Raw genomic sequence first — 21418 nt, 5'->3', positions numbered from 1 at the left:
TGAGCAGTGAAGTGGCTAAGTTTGCAGACGACACCAAACTTTTCCGAGTGGTAAAGACCAGAAGTGATTGTGAGGAGCTCCAGAAGGATCTCTCCAGACTGGCAGAATGGGCAGCAAAATGGCAGATGCGCTTCAATGTCAGTAAGTGTAAAGTCATGCACATTGGGGCAAAAAATCAAAACTTTAGATATAGGCTGATGGGTTCTGAGCTGTCTGTGACAGATCAGGAGAGAGATCTTGGGGTGGTGGTGGACAGGTCGATGAAAGTGTCGACCCAATGTGCGGTGGCAGTGAAGAAGGCCAATTCTATGCTTGGGATCATTAGGAAGGGTATTGAGAACAAAACGGTTAGTATTATAATGCCGTTGTACAAATCGATGGTAAGGCCACACCTGGAGTATTGTGTCCAGTTCTGGTCGCCGCATCTCAAAAAAGACATAGTGGAAATGGAAAAGGTGCAAAAGAGAGCGACTAAGATGATTACGGGGCTGGGGCACCTTCCTTATGAGGAAAGGCTACGGCGTTTGGGCCTCTTCAGCCTAGAAAAGAGACGCCTGAGGGGAGACATGATTGAGACATACAAAATTATGCAGGGGATGGACAGAGTGGATAGGGGGATGCTCTTTACACTCTCACATAATACCAGAACCAGGGGACATCCACTAAAATTGAGTGTTGGGCGGGTTAGGACAGACAAAAGAAAATATTTCTTTACTCAGCGCGTGGTCGGTCTGTGGAACTCCTTGCCGCAGGATGTGGTGCTGGCGTCTAGCCTAGATGCCTTTAAAAGGGGATTGGACGAGTTTCTGGAGGAAAAATCCATTATGGGGTACAAGCCATGATGTGTATGCGCAACCTCCTGATTTTAGGAATGGGTTAAGTCAGAATGCCAGATGTAGGGGAGAGCACCAGGACGAGGTCTCTTGTTATCTGGTGTGCTCCCTGGGGCATTTGGTGGGCCGCTGTGAGATACAGGAAGCTGGACTAGATGGGCCTGTGGCCTGATCCAGTGGGGCTGTTCTTATGTTCTTATGTTCTTATGCACTTTCCATCAGGCTCAATGCATTTTCCTTGTCAGTCATCAGTTTGTTAGTTTCATAACCCATCAACACTCAGGTCAAAATTCATTGTTTGGGAAACACTGGGCTAGAGTGTGGGAGGAGAAACAACAGCAGTGGACCTGGTACACTGCTAAATAAGGAGGGCACACAATTTCATGCACTGGGAGGCCTTGGGCAGGCCCTGGTTAGTCAATACATGAATAGTAGTTGTATTTATGATTATAAAATATAATAACTATTACATTATGACTAATTACTATCTATCTGTGTGTGTGTGTGTGTGTGTGTGTGTGACATATCATTTTTCAACAACATTCTCAAAGCAGTTTACATAGTAGAGGAAATGAGAAAGTGTTTTCTTGACCGAAAAAGTCCCACAGTCTTTGAAGCAGCACACGAGAGACACCAGTAAATAGCCACTGGGAGGGACACTATGCTGGGCAAACAGACAGATCCTCCTCTGTAGAAGAGCACTACCAATTACATAATCTCTTTAGCAGGGGACCTGATACCAAATAAGCCCATTTCACATGGTTGTATAGCCTTGAAAGTCCCAAGACGATACAAACTCAGCTTGTATGTAATACAATACAATGTAATAATGTATTTTCCATGGGTGAAATAAAATCTCTGCTATACTAATTCTTAGATAGGCACTAAGGGTGCAATCCAGAATGTCCCTTGGGCTGGTGCAAGTGCCTTATGGCACTTTTGCAACACTGGGAGAGGAGGGAGACCAGCACATGGATATGCGCTGGCCTCCAGACCCGGACCCCACGGAGCCGGTGCAAAGGTAAGGCCGCATCAGCTGAGTCAGGCCGGCGCAGGGACTTGGGGAGGGCAGGACGGAGGCATTCTGGGGCGGGAAGAAGGCAGATGGTGGGCAGCCTGGGGCAGAAAAGGGGTGGGTGGGGCCAGGATCTGGCACTTAGGCCGGATCCTGACCCCACTCCTGGGCACCCTGGCACAGCTCCAGGCTGACCTGCCCCATATCTGACCTGAGTAGCCCCACTGGGGCTCCTGCAATATTACCCAGAGTAAGTGAAATGCATTCCCCTTGCCCCAGGCTGAGCCGCAGGCAGACCCGACTCTGCTCTGTATATGAGGCAGGTCAGTCAGCCTCCCTGTTCCAGCGCAGGTTAAGATTGGGTTGTAAGTTGTAAAGTAATGACCTCTTAGGATTGGGGTGGGACTTCAGGCTTGAGGGACCTAATTGTTTTCTACTAGAACCTCTAGGTCTCGTTAACCAGAGTTAAACACAAAATAGTGACTTGGGGATGGATCACAGAATGAAGGAATGCCTCTGAGCACATGCTCAGTTCAGACTTTTGTTTTCAGTTCACTGATCAGAGCTCTTACCCTCTCACACAAAAAATCCCATTCCTGGTTTTTCTTGAAATTGAGAAGGCCCAAGACCTCCTGGCCCCTGAAGTGACATGCTAAATGCCACCTTGGCCCCCAGCTTGCAAGGTTCATTGCTGCACTGCCTGTCACCTTGATCTCTCCTATAAGCTGACATTCTGGAGAGATGCTTTGGAAGGGAAAGGGGATTTAAATCCCCTTTCTCTCTATAAACCTACTGCCCGGCAATGGGTATCGTCGGACCCACTGAGGAGAGAAAAGGAGAGAAGAGGCTGCTCCAAAGGGTATAGGATCCAGTGTGTGCCATCTATGCCAGATCCTATCCCTCCATGATCCTCCTCGCACCCAGTTTTGCCATCTCCCTGCCCGATTCCTCCCTGCCTCTACCACTGATTTACCTGCTCCGGCAAGTTGCCACTGGTGTAACCAAGTGGACTGGAAGGCTCTGACTTTCCTGCTGGCAATCCTGTAGTGCGCTACTTAGTGCACTGTTGGAGTGCACTTTACAGCTGCTTTTCGGCAGTCATCACCAGTGGAATGCGCATTCCAACAGCGGCGAGGCCCAATAGGATTGGGCCATAATTGTTACAACACATTGTCTCTACATGACTATACTACTCTAAAAAAATTGAAGTGTGGCAAATTTTTGTTTATTCCTGTGCTCTGTGACTAGTGCCATTTTGACAGCAGCTAGCTTTAGACTACTATGCAGTATACATAAACTTTAAAAAAATTGTGTTTACACCACATAAGAGAAACATCAGAATGTTCAAACACATCAGCTGGAAAATAAATTAATTTATCAGATTTGCACTCCAGTCCTGATACGTTTTTTGGAATTGTTGCATAAATTCCAACAGAAGTCACACCCAAGTAATATGTTACAATCGGGATGTAAATTAAACACAGCTTATCTTCTGTTATGAGAAAGAGATCAGAAAGCAGAAGCTATAGGTACAGTCTCTCTATTACATATGTAACCTGCTTCTATGAAAAACAATCTAAACTGACACTTGAATGTGTTTTCTGTGTTTTCTGCTAGTGAATGCTAGGCGATTTCTGAATGCAAGAGAACAATTCACATCACACTAAGTGTTAGCAAATTCGACAGCCTTATTAAAGTTCTTTTTTAGGATGTCTAAATGCTACAAGGTTAGAATTCTAAGTAGTTAAAATGAGAGTTTAGAATACTAAACAAAGGAAAATGCTGAATTTTTTAAACTTGGCTTTCCACTGGACCTGTCAATGTGTCAGGTGATGTGAAATAAAGATATTTAATAGAACACAGATGTTTATATATAAAAGAAACAATTCAATTGTAATAAATGTTCACGATAGCATCCCAAACTTTTGGATCACTTTGTTAGCCACTAGGTTTAGAATACCTTATTTCAACACCTACAAAGTACTATGACTTTATATTTTAGTGCTCATATTTATAATTTACATTGTTAGTGCTCATATTCTTCTAGCATTAACTACTGCTCATAATCTGAAAGTCTCACTCAATTTTTTCTTAAAATTTCATTTTTTTGGTCTATAACAGTGTCTACAACAGTGTTTCCCAAACTGTGGGTCGGGACCCACCAGTGGGTCACGAGCCAATTTTTGGTGGGTCACGAAATGTTTTTGAAATATTTGGGTGGAAAAAAAAACTTTGCAAGTTCCCTTGCCCAGTTTGCAGAAGAAAACAGTTAGCTGGAATGCTAACCTGTAGTATGAGGTCATCTTCATACCCCCAAATTACAAAGTCACATTTTGTGATTTTTCTCTAGTAACTGGTGTGCCATAGATCATCAGTGAACCCAGTTTCAGCCTTTTGTCTGGCCTGGAAGTCCCTAACTGCACATCTTGATCTCCAGTCTTCTGGATACCTTGGAATGACTGTAAAGGTTTGGGGGAACAGTCCTTCTAGGAAAAGTCTTACAAATGTCTACACACACATACTATATGCAAGATCTCTAGCAGCCTTGGGAGCCCAGGACCTTGATTATTTATTTATCTGAAAGCTGCCTCAGTAAACATACCATCTAATTAGTAGCAGATCTACCATTAAGTAGAATGGGGCAAATGCCCCAGGCATGGAGCCTGCACGCCTCTAGGACCATGCGGGAAGCCTTACCGAGGCTCTCAGCGCATTGGAAACTGCTTCTGGTTTGCCAGAAGCATGGTATAAGATGTGGGGAAGCCTCAGGAGGCTTCCCCAGTTGGTTCTGCAGACATGTGAGGCTCCATTTCATTCCAGGTGAGTGGGGGGCAGCTTTGTGTAGGGGGTGCCATTGTGAACCTCTGCCCTGAGGTGCCGCGAGGCCAGGTCCATGACCTCATCTGAAAGCCTCTAAAACCTATTTCAGAAACCAGTCTTTCTGTAAAGCTTGACAATATAGAGCTTTCTCCTCTGTTGACAGCCACCCAAACGGCTGGGGGAGCACATTAGCAAAGATCTATGGTCTCCCACCCCATCTGAACTAGTTCCATGCCGTAAAGCATGTTTGCGCCATCTTAGGAGTTGGGGAGGCCAGCGCAAGGAGTTGTACTGGCCGCCTTGTGCCAGATTCAGGCCCGGTGGGGTAAGTCTGTGTCAGCCATGCTTGGATGATGCAGGGGTTTGGGGGGAGGGCAGGGAGGAGGTGAGTAAGATGTGTTTCAGGGTGGAGGGAGGGTGGGCACTGGGTGTTCCTGGGGCGGGTGGGTGCGGAGCGGGGCCAGGATCCAGTGGTTATGCCGGATTATCTCCCAGGGTTATCTCCCTGGGGCATTTGGTGGGCCGCTGTGAGATACAGGAAGCTGGACTAGATGGGCCTATGGCCTGATCCAGTGGGGCTGTTCTTATGTTCTTATCCTGACCCTGTGGAACCCCTGGCCGCTCCGTTCTGCTCAAATCTGTAGCACCTCATCAGGCAGGGCAGATCTGAGTAGACCCATTGGGGCCACTGCACCACAACAAGGGGTAAGGGGAAAGGTCTCCCCTTGCCTTGGGTTGTGCCACTTTTGGCCCCACCCTTGAGCTGATGCAGTGCAGGCCCACTGGCCTTCCTGCTCCAGCACAAGTTAGGATTGTGCTGTTAGATGTATATGGCTCTTTACTAACAAATCATTGTATTGCTACAATTCTACTTTTCTTGTAGAAATCTCTTAAGTTTAAAGATTTCTACTAGCAGGAGAAAATAAGCTACAAAAAAGATCCTACTTTAATTAATGACAGGTCAATGTTATTATGAAGCTGCCCAACAATTTGCAGTGAATAACCTGAAGAGAGACATCCTTTCTAAAATGTGGTGGAAACAATGTGGTAGAAACAACACACATTTGCTGCGTTCTGAGGTTTCTCATGTGTGCTCAAACTGCTTCCACCACACTTAGAATAAACCTGTCTGCCTACACACTAATATTTCCTTAGGTATTTAATTTCCAGATGGGATTTTATTCATCAAACCATCATTTAGAATTGCAGATTTGTTTCACCCCCTTAAGGTCGAAGGCATATCTGAAACACAAATTAGGACTGCATTATCAAATTATTATAAACAAAATGAATTACAGTGCAGGCTACTTAAAGACAGAACTAGCAATCTGGTGTAATGTAGGGTTTAAGAGATTGACAGCGCAATCCTATCTAGGCATTCCGCTGACGCAGCTGTCCCCATGCCAGTTGAGGGTGTCGCAAATGTGTTATAAAGCATGAGTAGGCAGCATCCAGAAGGATGATGGAGGTAAGAGTCTTGCTGGACAGTGGAGGGATGGCGGGAGGGTGGATCAGAGGTGGGGAGGGGGCATTAATAGAGGGAGGGTAGAATGTGGGTAGATCAGGCCCAAAAGGGGGCAGGATGGGCAAGCAGGCCTCTGCCTTACCTGTCCTCCCTGAATTCTCTATATGGGGCTGCCCAGACTTGTGCCAGCTAAATAGCTGGCACAGATCTGAGTAGCCCTCTTCAGGAAGACTGGGGCATTACTCGAGGTAAGGGTAAAAATATCCCCTTACCCCGAGGAAATCTCCAGCCTGTTCCTAACATGCACTGGATACAGCAAAAGCTGTATCCTAATTGGATTTGGCTGTTAGGTTGCAATCCTACCACACTTACCTGGGAGTAAGTACCATTGAACTCAGTAGGGCTTACTTCTGAGTAGACATGCATAGCATTGGGCTCTGAGATTCAGCCAGGACTTTTGACTCAGTCATTAATTTACTCAGGGCGCAATACTATAATGCACTTGGGTTGACACACGTTCCTTGTGCTGGTCTGGTTTTCTGGGAGATAGGCTGGCACACGGATCCCCGCACTACCGCAGGTCCCAGGGACAGGGTGAGTTACGTTGGTTGAACTTGGGTGGTGCAGGGGTCTGGGGGGCATGGGGAGGGCAGGGAGGAGTTGGGAGGGAGGTGTTTCGGGATGGAAGAGGGAGGGAGGTGGGCGGGATCATGGGCAGGCGGGCAGAGAGCAGGAGGCAGGGCCAGGACCCGGCAGTTATGCTGGACCCTGACCCTATTTCCAGGCTGCTCAGTTTTGCACCACCTTGTCAAGTGATGCAGATCCAAGTAGACCCATTGGGCCCACTGCAGCGCAACACAAGGTAAGGGGAAGCATTTCCCCTTGCCTCGGGTTGTGCCACTTTTGGCCCCAAACTTGCGTTGGAAGCAGTGCAGGCCTGCTGGCCTGCCTCCTTTCATCGCAAGTTGGGATTGTGCTCTTAGTGGTCTTAAAGCAAGCTGCTCCCTTTGAGCTCCATAGCAGCAATATGAGGATATTTACTTACCTTACAAGGTGGAGGTTAGGACTACAAGATCATTGATCACACTTGGAAGTTCTATACTAATGGGAAATATTATCATTATTAGCACCATGTCTTTGGTCACCAAGCAGGGATAAGGTTAAAATGAGATTTTAAATTTGTGGTGCGTATTTTGAAAAAAAGAACCTTGCAAGAACGTTTGAAAAGTAGCAGGCTGTGGACTGCTATTTGTGAGAACAGAGCTCAGTAATACATTACCATGAAGTGTTCATCTTGTATGCATGAAGAATATACCTGTGGTTGTTAATACAGCCATTAAAGCCAATCTAGTTCTTCAAAACTGAACCTCCCGTGACTGTCATTTTGAAAACAGCAGTTACAAATCTAATTACCCTGTAGTATCAGACACACATGCTTGCTTAGACTGTTGCATGGCGCAGCAGCAAAGAATCCAACAAGAGCAGGACAGCTTGCAAAGTGCAAATAAAATTCCTAACAATTTCATGTTTAAAATAGACCCTGGTTTCATAACAATTTGAGCTTAACATGAACGGGAGCAAAAGGAAAATATGCAGCAAATTAAGAAAAGCGGGGCATGAAATACAACACATTGATGTGTCAAGACATACATTTCCTGGAGTGAAGGTCAAACACTAGAGTCCAATTACAGTTTTTAATAGATGACATATTTAACTAAATATGAGTTAAATCTTGTTGCAGAATTATGGAAAGGGAGAACTTGCTGGTCATCTAGTTCAAGTCTCTGTTTGCTGCAGGAATTAAAGTGACAAAGCATTCCCAACAGATGGCTCCCACTCCTTGTTCAGAGATCCCAGTGAGGGAGAGTCTAACCTACCCATAGATAACAATTTCGATTGTCAAACTGCTCTTACCATTAAGAAGTTTCTCCCACTGTTCCACCAAAATTTACTATCCTGAAACTTAAGCTCATTAGATCAAGTCCTGTCCCCTGGCAGCAGGAAACAGGATGTCCTCTCTTCCTTCTGATAGGGTTTTTGAAGAGTACTATCATGTCCCCAGGGTTGGCCTATCCACGAGACTGACTGAAATGGCTGCTTCGATGGCAAGCTGGGAAGGCAGCAAACAGGTAGGGGGTGTCCCACACCCCACATCTGCCCACCATCTCCTCTACCCCAGTGCCTGCTCAGCCACTCTCCTGACTGCTGTCTAATTCTTTTCTCCCTCTGTCTCCTTGTAGAGCAGTGATTGTAAAACTTTACTACAAGTTAAGGGAACCATGGAGTGTGTGCAGGGGCCGGTAAGGGGGTGGCTAGCCTGTGGTGACAGCAGTGACAACACTTCTGGGTTCAGACTGTCGCTGCCACCACAGCCGGAGTAAACAAAGGGGTTTTGAGACTTACCCAGTGGTGGTGGTGCAAACCCAGAAGCACCATCTCTGCCACCACCAATGGCTAGCCACCCCCGTTGAATGGGGAAAACAATGTTTCCTTATGCCGTGGGAGGGACACGACCCCCAGGTTGGGAACCACTGTTGTAGAGTGAGCCAGAGGAGGAAGAGGGTGGCTCTCTCTCCTCCTCAACACAGGAAGAAGAGGCAATAATGATGTGCACTAATGTATTTACAAAAAGACAACAACAGGTTTTTAAAAGTGAGGAGACAGAATTTGGGTGCCATTTTGGGCACCATTTGGCTTGGGTTTGGCCTGTGTGTCCCACCTCATAGACTTCTCCAGGCTAAATGTACCTACTTCCTTCAAACTTTCCTCACAGGATTTGTTTTCCAGATTGTTGGCTGGAACTGAATATTGAATCAATGACAAGAGTAAGGAACTGAATTCAGAGAAGAAGCAGTAGCCAATGAGGAAGCCAAAGCAGCAGCAGAAATATCCTGCATACTTTATGATACTGAAATTGACTAGCCCACTGCAATTGCAACCTTGTGGGCCTTTTCACTTGCTGTATCTTTTCTCTCCTGCTTAGTTAAAATGTTACTGTACAAGCCAGCTTTCTCCCTCATCTCTATTTATGCATTTTACCCCTACCTATCCTAATATGAAGTGAAGCAGGGCTGTGCACTCATGCCAACCTTGTTTGGGATTTTCTTCCCTGTCCTGCTGAAGCAGGCCTTTGGAACTGCAACAGAAGGCATCTATCTCCGGACCAGATCAGACGGAAAGCTCTTCAACCTCTCCAGAATGAGAGCAAAGTCCAAAGTCCAGCTGAAATGTCTGCGTGACTTCCTCTTTGCCGACGATGCAGCTGTCATCGCCCACTCTGCCAAAGATCTCCAGCAGCTCATGAACTGTTTTAGCAAGGCCTGCCAAGACTTTGGACTGACAATCAGCCTTAAGAAAACACAGGTCATGGTTCAGGATGTGGACTCACCTCCCTGCATTACAATCTCTGCGCACGAACTGGAGCTTGTCCATGACTTTGTGTACCTTGGCTCAACGATCTCCAACACTCTTTCTCTTGATACTGAGCTAAACAGACACATCGGCAAAGCAGCTACCACGTTTTCCAGACTTGCAAAGAGAGTCTGGTCCAACAAGAAGCTGACGGAACATACCAAGATCCAGGTCTACAGAGCTTGCATCTTGAGTACACTTCTGTACTGCAGCAAGTCATGGACTCTTCACTCGCAACAGGAGAAGAAGCTGAATGCTTTCCACATGCGCCGCCTCTGATGCATCCTCGGTATCACCTGGCAGGACAAAGTTCCGAACAACACAATCCTGGAATGAGCTGGAATCCCCAACATGTATACACTGCTGAAACAGAGACGCCTGTGTTGGCTTGGTCATGTCGTGAGAATGGGTGATGGTTGGATCCCAAAGGATCTCCTCTATGGAGAACTTGTGCAGGGAAAGCGCCCTACGGGTAGACCACAGCTGCGCTACAAGGATATCTGCAAGAGGAATCTGAAAGCCTTAGGAATGAACCTCAACAGATGGGAAACCTTGGCCTCTGAGCGTTCTGCTTGGAGGCAGGCAGTGCAGCATGGCCTTTCCCAGTTTGAAGAGACACTTTGCCAACAGACTGAGACAAAGAGGCAAAGAAGGAAGGCCCATAGCCAGGGAGACAAACCAGGGACACACTACACCTGCTCCCAGTGTGGAAGGGATTGTCACTCCCGAATCGGCCTTTTCAGCCACACTAGACACTGTGCCAGAACCACCATTCAGAGTGCGATACCATAGTCTTTCGAGACTGAAGGTTGCCAACATCATCCGAATGTTCATGATCTGAACCCATGAGCTAACCGTATGTCACTTTTTCATGACAAACTATTCAGACCTGTACATGTAAAATTAGTGTTACTGCTGTCTCACATGAACGGCTGTGCAGTTGGAGTGTCTTATTTGTCAATCTGTTCATGCACAGAAGGAGGTGAGAGGATGAGCTTTGCTTGGAATTTAAAGTGGAATTTAAAGCAATCATAGGGAAATGGTTCTGAAGGACAGGACTGAGTATCCAAAAGTTTTTCATTTTGATTTTCCCTCTATGAGTGTCAAGCATCCTTTTAGGTTAGTATCTGCTTTCTAAGCAATGAATTCTTTGTATGTTAGTTCAATATTCACATTTTAGGCTAAAAATAGACAATGGTTTTTAAAAGAAGATAGTTTAACAGATTTATGGTACTATTGTGTCTGCATTCTCGTGGGGGGTCCACAATTGTTTCTGGTCAATTAGATTTCACAGGTTTGTTACACGTGGTAGAACTCGATGAATGGTGTGACCAATGATGATAATAGAACAGAAATGTACATTATATGTATATATATATATATATATACACCATCGAGGAACTACGGTATTGTATTGATTATTTTAAATGTGATTTTATGACTTTTTTGTAAGCCACTTTAGGTGCTGTTTGGGGAGAAAAGTGGGATAAAAATTCAGCAAATTTTACACCACACACACACACACACACACACACACACACACACACACACACACACACACACACACACACAAAATGCAGAAACAGGCACTCATTGCCCTGAACATCTTCATGGATATGCAAAACCTAAATCTCATTAATAGCTTTAACAAAATACCATACTAACATTTTATTAGCCTCATAAGTCACTTATGTTAAATGTTCTAAGAGAGGAATTGTACTACAATAGTGATTTTTTTAACTTGGAAGTGCACTAAAGAAAGATGACAACTTTATCAGTTTTGGAAATTTGTAACACTGATTCTGTAGTAGTTTCAAAGGCTGATGGTGCTCTCCTCCCCCCTCCAATCAGGAATCATGTAGTCACTTGACATTCTAATTCCTATGCAGCCTGATCCTAAACATATACACCCTCTTAGTATAAGTCCACTTTATTCAATGCCATTTTCTTTGAAGTAAACATGCATAGGACTGCTGCCTTTGTGAGAGCAGGACCTTCAATTAGTTCACAGAAAGATGTCTGGATCAATTTAGAATCTACTCTTGCACTTTGTACCTAATTTATATGGCTGGGTCTACAGAAGCTCATTAGAAGCTCAGTCAGAACCAAAGAGATTGTTTGTTTGATGGGAGAGTTCTTGTAGAAAGAACTGTAGAAAGAACATGATTCAATCAAAGCTCTGTTAAATCTTGCTTTTTTCAATGGCAAAGATTTCAGCACCTGCAATTGTTTCACAGCACAATCCTATGTGTATCTACTTAGAATAAGTCCCATTGAGTTCAGTGGGATTTACTGACAAGTAAGTGTGAATAGGATTGCAGCCTGAGGGCCCAATCCTATCCAGTTTTCCAGTGCTGGTGTAGTTGTGCCAGTGGGATGTGCGCAGCATTCTGTGGTGGAGGGGCAGTCACCTGGGCCTTCTTAAGGTATGGGAACGTGTTCCCTTATCATGGGGCTGCATTGTGGCTACACTGGAGCTGGAAAGTTGGATAGGATTGGGCCCGGAGTTGACATCAAGGAGACTTATAGCCCAGTCCTAAAGACGGTGGTGCCACTGGGTGCAGCAGCACCAAAGCTGCTACCACATTATCCTGCAGGCCCACGACAGCTGCCAGAGGTCTCCTCTTTTGTCCCCTTCCCCTGGGGAAAGCCCCAAGCCCTGCAATCAGGCTTCTCAAGACTGAGCTGGCTATTTTGATGGTGCAGACTTGAAAGACTCTGTGGCGGGACTTTCAGCCCAACACAGAGTTCAGCATCCAGCAGAAAAGAGCTCCGCTGGTCCAGTTCCTCCCCCGCTTTAGATATACTTTTTATTTTTAAAATATGAAGGTAGGGTTAGGGTTAGGATAAGAGGTTTAGGATATATAACATGGGGTTTGTTGCCCAGTTATAGTGTGATGCAAATGACCAGGATGCAAAAAAGAAAATCAGACACAAATGTCCGGGGACGTCAATTACCAGGATGCATTTGACCAGGACACAATTATCGAGGATGCAGATATCCTAGTACCAGACAGGACTGGGCCCTGTGATTAATAAAGTGTGCATTGTCTTATGTTGCATATAACATTTCATGAAATGAATTCACCCATACATTTTTAAGTAGGTACATATCATTTTGAATAAAAACTTGTGAAATAAAACCAAGTCCCAGGTACAGTTCTGTTAACCTTGAACTCCAAGAAACAATGTACCAACAAAGGCATTGCCACAATTTCATCCACTCTGTTTAATATTTATTTTTGCAGAGCTATGTACAAAGTTAGTGGTTTAAAATGCATGTGACAGGGTTCTAAAACACACAAGAACTTGCAAAGCAAAGACATCCTTTTTTTCCTCTCTGCCACTGATTTACTGCTTCCTATGTGTATGACCAAGTTTTAAATTAGTCTATACAATATCTCCAAATTACAAAAAAGTACTAAAAAGGAATAAAGGTCAAGAGAAAGGAAAGAGTAATTTAAAATATATAGTTATTAATAAAACATTATGTCAAAGCTGAATAACTCATTTTGAAAATACAAAGCCTTTTATAGATTTTACTAAATCAAGAGTATTAAATGTGGAAGATTTCAGGGCTGCAATATTTTTCTGTCACAGATGAAAGACTTCCTGGGGAAGTGAAAGCATTTTCAGTGACAAAGGATGTTCATTTAAATCGATTTGATGCTGGCTCATATCTAAAGCAGACCGCAGTGAAGTAGGCAGGATGCCATCTAAAGCAGAGTGTAGAGTCAACAGGTCTTGAGGTTCAATTTGCATATCTACAGCTGGAGTAGGAAATCTTGACTCTTACTCAAGAATATGGGCGATAAGTGAGATACCAAATTTTCAAAGTTACAGAGATACTGTTGTAGCCCTGTGCTGACAGGAAGAGGGCGGAGGAAGACATGCTGGGGGGAGGGAGGTGGGACAGGTGGAGCAATGCTCCACCAGATCCTGAACCTCTGCATCAGGTTCAGCGCCTGACATGGAGGCTTTTCCCTCACTGCTGACTTTTTGGTTGGCGATGAATCGAGTAGCTCCCAAGGTGCTGCCCGTGGCTACCTTGGGTGCGCAGGATGCAGTGGCAGACATTTTCAGTGCTGCCGCAGCTGTGCACCCCAGGAGGTCAGGATTGGGCTCTCACTGAGCCTATGGCAGACCAAGAGAGAGAAATTAGCCTTTTCTTACTGCACCATTTTCCTCCCAAAAATTGCCCTCCCAAGCTGCTTTATAGCACTGGTAGTTATTTGTTAAAATGTGTTTTGGGCTTCCTATTGCCACAATTGCCGGGATGTTTCTGTTGCTCTGGTCTGAAGATGTGGCCAAGATTCTTGCAGCTATTAGCTGACACTCTTTCACTAAAAACAGCAAGGTACGAGGTCAGTCAGTGAGGCCTCCTCAAGGTAAAGGAACTTTTGTTCCCTTTCCTCTGGATAAGCCTCAGCTTTCCCAATAGGTCTCCTTAGATCGATGCCATCTATTTTGCTGATGTAGGTCTGAGGACAATAAGGGGGAAGGAAAGGGAATAGGGACCAGGATAGGATCTGGGCGCAAGCTGCTGCTACCGGTTCAACCCTCTCCTTCCCTGCCCAGAACTGCCCTCCTGTTCCTCCCACCACTGACATATCTGAGTTCCTACGGGTAGCTGGCTGTGGCAGTGGATCACTGAAAGTGTGATCATTTGTGGTGGCACTTTCAAAATAGCCATTGGATTGTACATGCTGCTGTATGGCCATTTACAACAGCAGAACTGTGTTCTGTTGTCATCAATCACTAGTTTGGATTGGGTTGTAAATGAATTTTTTCCTTTCCTTATTTGTTTTCATGGAGGGGCCAAGCCCCATTTGCCCCTATGGAGGAACTTCCTCTGATCTTCTGTGAGGTTTTTCTCTGAAAAACTAACCTTCCAATGTCTTTTAAATGCATTCGCACCATTTTTCAAACATTTTCGCAATCAAAAGTTCCTCCTTAGTCCAATGAATAGGAAAAGAAGATGAGTCTTAACTTTTCAACACAAAAAAGAATATGCTACTGAATGGAGTAAACTGGATGAAAAAGGAACTTTCTAATATTCTGATAATTCAAGCTATATAGTGCCTGGCTACAATCCTATGCATACTGACTTGGGGGTAAGTCCTATTGCATTCAGTGGAACTTATATCCACATAACCATGCACAGAATTGTGCTTCAAAATTAGGTTACACCAGTACAAAAGTATATATAAATGAACACAACCAGAAAGACAGAGGCATACAAGGAGTTGAACTCATAAAGGTGATCCAAACCAGCAAGAAGACATAGACGTGACCCTGCTGCAGAAGGAAGTGTTGTGGGACACCCCTTCACACAATCCATCAAAACAACAGGATGTTGTGGCAGTGATGCCTCCTTAGACACAGCCAAGTGCTGGCACACACAATCAGGCTGCTATGACAGCCAGTGAGTTCAGGCCTGACACAGAAAGGTAAGTCACCCACAGGAGAAAATCTGCAAAGGCCTCCTGAGGCAGGCAAATGGTGTCCCATTTCTCTCTGCTATGGGATGGCCTGAGCTGGTTAAACGGCATTCCCAATCACTCACTGCTGAATGCTTCAGAGGCACATAAAATATGTATGATGGTACAGACGCTGCATACATTTACCGAGAGCCTGCTGGATGAGCAGAGCAGAGAATTTATGGGCACACATACACTGCCCAATATGTTGCACATTCTCACATTGAATTTTACTCTTCTTTTAAAATATTTATAGTTAACCCGAGGAAACCATTTTGTATACATCAGTGTATTTGAAACAATAAATTCACCTTTAGGCAGTAGTCTTGAGTTTTTTTTTCTTTTTTGTTTCTCTGTTTCTGTTCATTTTCAGTGCTGCCCTCCCTTCCTGGTCTCAGTACTTAGTGTGTTAATAAGCTAGGACACTGCAGGCCTAAAAAGAATTGAAAAAATCCACTCTCCAACACTCCTTATAGTTATCTCTTTTTTTGTATTAAATATTTTCTAGATACTCTCTGCTTGCTTGAATAATTGCCTATAACTGCATTTGACACCCAGAGACACCCGTTTTCAATATATGACAATTGATATTTGTTATTTCATAGCTGACATGCAACATTTAGTATTACATAATTGTGACAGCTACATCACAATGATTTTTCCATTCCACATCACAGTTATTTTCAGACTATAATTGGACCCAGGTATCTGTGGGGCTTCCGTTCCAAAACCCCCATGGGTATCAAAATCCACAGATACCGGGGTCCCAGTTTAAATGCCCTTTAAATACAAAGTACACAAAAAATGAGGTTTCCTATCTTCGCACAGCAAAACATTGCTGTTTCCAAGCCTTTCGAGGCTAAAAAAAGAGATCTAAGACCCACTTCCAGGTCTCCCAGCATTGTATAATAATGAAATGAAATTATGCCATTACATGTACTTAGCATTACGTTAAGCCCCATCTAAAGGCTGAATTTGGTATAGCTGATACTATATGATGAAACCTGATTTCCGTGTGCTTTGTTTTTATTTAAAGGCAATTAAACTGGGATCCTGGCATTCGTGTTGAGTCAAATTCACAGATGCCAGATCTGTGGATGCCTGAATCGGAACTGTACTTTTCATATTTATTTACAAACTTTTCATGTTTATTTATTCACAATGTTTTTAACCTGCCTTTAAAAAATCAGCTTAACAAAACCGAATGACACAGGGCTACAGCACCTGTTCGCAGAAAAGAGCTTGGAGTATGTTTTAGAGTGCACATGGCGCACTGGTGGCTTTACCATCACCCATTGTGAACAAATAGTGTGTCTTAGAGCATACAAAATTTTCCCCAGTATCTGTGCATCAATGGTACTGTCGGATCAGAATTGGTGGAAGCATTTCTGTCATTACCGATCTCATTAAGGAGCCCCTTTCTAGGGTTCCTTGAAAAAAAACAAAAAATAGAAAACTGCTCATTGTATCATATTTGATAGTCAGCATGTAATAGATTTTAATGTGACTGTTATGTAATGGTATTTAATGCTGACATCATCAATGGCAATTATCATTTGATAGTTTAAGATATTTCATATTTGCTTTGATGTTGTTAGTATTCAGTCAAGAAATAGCAATATCTAAAGTATCTGAATTCAAATTTTGAGGTAAAAATTTCATATTCAAAATGTAATTTTAATTTCTCACTCAAATTTGGCAGAACTGAAAAATTCACTCAAATATTGCTTCAGCTCATACACACACACCACCATTGGGAAGTTCTTCAAGGGTTCAAATGCTTCAATTGGAGATACCAGGATCTGAACCTGAGGTAATACACATGCAAAGCAAGTGCTCTAATCACTGAGATATGGCCTTTCCATGCTCTAGTCTACAGTTGTCACAAAGCACAATTCAGTTGTTTCATTCATTTTGTTAAAAAAAAAAAAATCCAAAATCCAGCCATGATTTCTGTGTTAAAATGCATTTGATATGCATCCGTATGATACAAAGCTTATGGAACACAGTTATGATTTCTGCAAATTTAATATAAACATTGCATATATTCTTAATCATCCAGACTACTATTTTCATCCAGACTGCTATATAACTGCTTTGCCTTTATTGTAAGGTAAAAACAAATCAAAATTTATTTCATACAATAAATTAATGATCAGAATATTCCATATTTCATGAAACAAGAACTGTCAAAAGTTCAATTTCTGAATGGACAATGAGTAATTACCCAATTTTTCACATGAATTCAAAGCTACTGTTGGAAGGCAGAGTTCTAAGAGTCCTAGTTTTGCACCCTAACTTGATAAATGTGTTTTCTCCCTTTATATATTTTTTTATTTATCAGTTTTAGAATGGGATCTAAATGGAAACAAACAGTAGAAAACAAGCTTCCTTTTACTTATATACCTTGCCTGCAAGGTAGATCCGAGAGGAACATTATTTTCATGGAATATATTCTGTAACATTTTATATTCTTTAGAAAACATGTAGTAAAATAACAGCTCAGAGTTAAAAACCTTGGAAAAGCAATGCCTGGTTAGAACAAGAAACATGTCAAAAGCATGGTTCACCTAGGACCAGAGGATTTGTTTTATTCCACATAATGGCATATTGCACAAGATGTGCCACTGTGATGAGAACTTCTTCTGTGCTAGAACTGAAAGTTCTAATGGGTTATATCTTAAATTTGCATGAAGGGTAGCTCTACCATCTGAACACCTTTCCACAAGCAGAAGAAGTTTCCCATGAAAGAGTTATGCTCCTTGCAATTATTCAATACAATATTAATTACAGGGCCAGTTCTGACCCATTCCCAGGGTTGGCAGGATGACAGAGCAAATAAGCTATCTCAGTGTTATTCAAACTGTGAGGCGCCGCTCTTTAGGGAGGCGCCAGGAACTCAAAGGGGAGGCGCGGGGTATCCTCTCGCAGCAATACAGTCACACTCCTGGGCAGAATACGAGCCTGTCTTCTGCCTGTGGTCTGCGCTTTTTTTTTTTTTAAAGCAGAAGAAATGGGAGTTGAAAGCAGAAGAAACACCCCGCCCTCTTCTCCCTCCATTCCGAAGCTGCTGCCTTCTGTGTTCACTGCAGGTTGTTTCCAAAGCTCTTCGACTCCAACCCCCAGCTGGCAAATACCAAGCATACTCAGCTTACAGTCCTTAACCCTCGCTGATCCTTGTCTGGTTGGTTCCTAGTTCCCAGCCTGGGATCGCTTCTCATTAAAACAAAATCTCTCTTTTCAAACATCCTCCCTCGTTCACCCCTCCTTTTGATCTCCAAACCTTCCCCCTTTCCTCTCCCTCCCCAAATAAAACGCTTCCTATTTTACCAGTCATCAGGACTCTTAAAGTTGCTTCCATGCAGTTGGCAAAGGGGGAGGGGAGAGACAAGCACAAACTTTACTTGGCCAGGAGCAGAAAAACGGTACTGTTTTTAAAGTGATTTATTAATCTTGTTGTTTGACTGAAGAGGAAAGGCTGTATTTTTAAAGTGATGAATCTTGCTGTTTGAAGGGAATACTTATCAGCCATTGATGAAGTGATTGCCAGACCAATCCTATCCACACTTTCCTGGGAGTAAGCCCCATTGACTCAATGGGACTTACTTCTGAGTAGACACGCATAGGCTTGAGCTGTGCATCTCCTAGTATAGGAGACAAATCAGCTTCCTAACCAAACCCTTATCAGCTCTGATATATTTTCATGGTCTATTTTTGTTTTCCCCACCAGCTGCTGGAAAAATTTAATTTCATTAAATTAATAAAGGGTTCAATCCTATCCAAGGAGAATGGGAGAAATGACTAGTTGGATTGGGGTCCACAGGGGTGTGTGTGGGTAATGTTGGTCAGACTGGTTGTTCACAAAGTTCATTTGATAAAACAATTCTATTGGTATGCTTACAAAGTTTTAAAAAATGAGTCCTCCTGGACCAGACAAAATCTACCTACTCCAGTATCCTGTCTCCAACAGTGATCAGCAGCTGATCATTTATAAAGCATGTATATTGCTGTGTATTAATAATATATTTTTAAGATCTGCATTTAATTAAAGATATGATTAATATAATTAATATTAATATAGTTAATATAGTAAATATTTCTGGCCACTTCTGTTTAATGATGTCACTTGCAGCCCCCAGGAACACGATGGGGAGTCATGGCCAACAGCCACAGGGGTCAAGGGAGCCACTGGCCAGAAAAGTTTGAGTATCACTGAGCTATCCCATTCCTGGACAGCTGGGCAGTATGTCTGGTAAAACGTACTGCAGAATTATCTGGCAAGAAGGTGCTTGGCTAGTCTGTAACCTGGACATTGCATCTGGAGTCAAATGCTCCAGGAAGAAGTTGAGTTAAAGGAGGTAGAAGCACATAAGGAAGGCAAAAACTTCTGGACAGAAAGAGACACAAGAAAACATGAAACACTACAATAGTCAGCATGCTCAAACTGAGATTAACTGAGTTGGACAAATCTCTGCCATAGCTGATACAGATGCAGAACTTCTCATTGCTTAATTATGCAATTAATTAATTATGCAGTCACGCTCTTGTGATAGCCAGTGGCCATGTACCACAGTCCAAACTGGAAGCAGATCTAGTTGCCCATCTGGCAACGTCCTTTGAACCAGTTCAATGCTCTTAATTTCTAAACATTTTATTTATTTATACTGCACTTTTCCATTCTCTTGTGATAATAAAATCTTAGGAATTTTAAGGAAAATTAATGTTAATTAGAGTTCATGTTAAGGAAATTAGTGGCTGAAGCTGTAGTTGTCATAACAACTCACCACAAATGAGGAAGCAGACAGTAAGAATATAACATTATCCTTCCTAACAAACTAGTGAATTCATGTTCACCCACAATTCATAACTGTGCATGTCATTAACTGTCATTTTAAAATTAAAAATTATTTATGTTTCTTTACATTTATACAAACATGTGAATGGAAGAAAGTCAGTAACCAACTCCATTTGGGGGGGGGAGAGTGGGCGGCTCTTGGGACAGGTGGGTGGGGAGCAGGAGGTAGGGCTGGGATCCAGCACTTATGCTGGATCCCAACCCCTTTTCCAGGGGAGTTTGGAGCTGCTTGAAGCCACTCCACTCTCCTTGAACTTGTGCCACCTCAGGAGGTGGTGTAAGTCTGAGGAGATCCATAGAGGCAAAGGCGCCTTACCTGGAGGTAGGGGGAAATGTTTGGGCCCTTATGCTACCCCTGGAGGTAGGGGGAAACTTTGGGCCCTTATGCTGCACTGGATACAGCGCAAGTCTCTTGGCTTGCCTGTTGCAGTGCAGTGTAGGATTGCACCCTAAGTTTCATATATGTATTTATCTAGCTATGTAAACTGCTTTGTGCACTTTTTTTTGTCAAAAAGCAATACATTGATGATGATGATGATGATGATACTCCTACCACCCACACACAGTGTACTTAGTCTACAAGAGGAGGCCTGATCCAGGTTGTGTTCCATAAAGAAAAACTAACAGTGCAATTCCATGCATGTCTACTCAGAGGTAAGCATAATTAAATTCAGTGGGACTTACTCCCAGGGAAATGTGTAGGACTGCAGCCTTAGCCAATGAGATTTACTTCTAAGTAGACACTCAGACCGCACTGTTAAGTCTGTCAGGGCTAATGATACTTTCAAGATCATGTGGGAGGATTTGGTCCTAAAATAATTATGAACAAATCATACTACTGTGACTTAGCAGACTCAAGAGTCTAGAGTCAGATTAAAGCGACACTGACAAAATTCCTTCCTCATTCTTTACATAAATGGGCAAGAGAAAAAATGAACCAATTCCAGTAACAGTACTGTGACAACATTCAGATAAGTTGTGTGAATGGATGAGGGTGCCACAAGGTCGTTTTTGTCTCTGAGATGTCACTGCTTTTGATGGGTAAACAGAAAACCAATCCCAGAACTGAGAGCCAGCTACCTTCACACCTGGGTGTGTATTGATTGCCTAAGTAACTCCAAATAAGTGAAATATTATTCTAAGCTGAATCTGTAAGACTAGCAAATACTTACTGCAACAGCTTCCAGGATTTGTTTCACAGCATCAGCAGCATCTCTTTCGCTGTAATATCCTTTTTCCACAATCCTATAAAGAAACCAAAAGATGCTCCTCAGGCTCAAGGACTGCAATGAGAGCACACATCTAGGTAAATTAAAAATTAATCAAAGCAGATACATTTTTATAATCTATATAAAAATACTTGCTTATATCTACAAATGAATCTATTCCACAAAACTAATTCTTAGCCAAACTGAAAAAGATACTTTAACATGCTGAAGAAATGGGGGGGGGGGGAGAGGTTCTGCTAAGGAATATTATATGCTTAACATGAAAGCTTCTGTAAGAAATGTGGGTGACTATGAACTTCTGCATCAGAGG

At 43.2% G+C, this 21418-nt stretch overlaps 1 protein-coding gene across 1 annotated transcript in view; it reads right to left on the bottom strand.

Moving 5' to 3' along the window:
• CAMK4 (calcium/calmodulin dependent protein kinase IV) overlaps positions 1–21418 on the bottom strand; it is a 130380-nt gene that overhangs the window by 23183 nt on the left and 85779 nt on the right. Inside the window, exon 5 of the mRNA XM_066612560.1 lies at positions 21052–21124. Coding sequence (XP_066468657.1) covers positions 21052–21124 — 73 coding nt within the window. The remainder of the gene's footprint in view (positions 1–21051; positions 21125–21418) is intronic.

The sequence above is a fragment of the Tiliqua scincoides genome, chromosome 2, assembly GCF_035046505.1.
Source record: "Tiliqua scincoides isolate rTilSci1 chromosome 2, rTilSci1.hap2, whole genome shotgun sequence".
NCBI lineage: Eukaryota > Metazoa > Chordata > Lepidosauria > Squamata > Scincidae > Tiliqua > Tiliqua scincoides.
The sequence above is the reverse complement of the archived record's forward strand: the minus strand, read 5'-3'. Positions and strand labels throughout refer to the sequence as shown.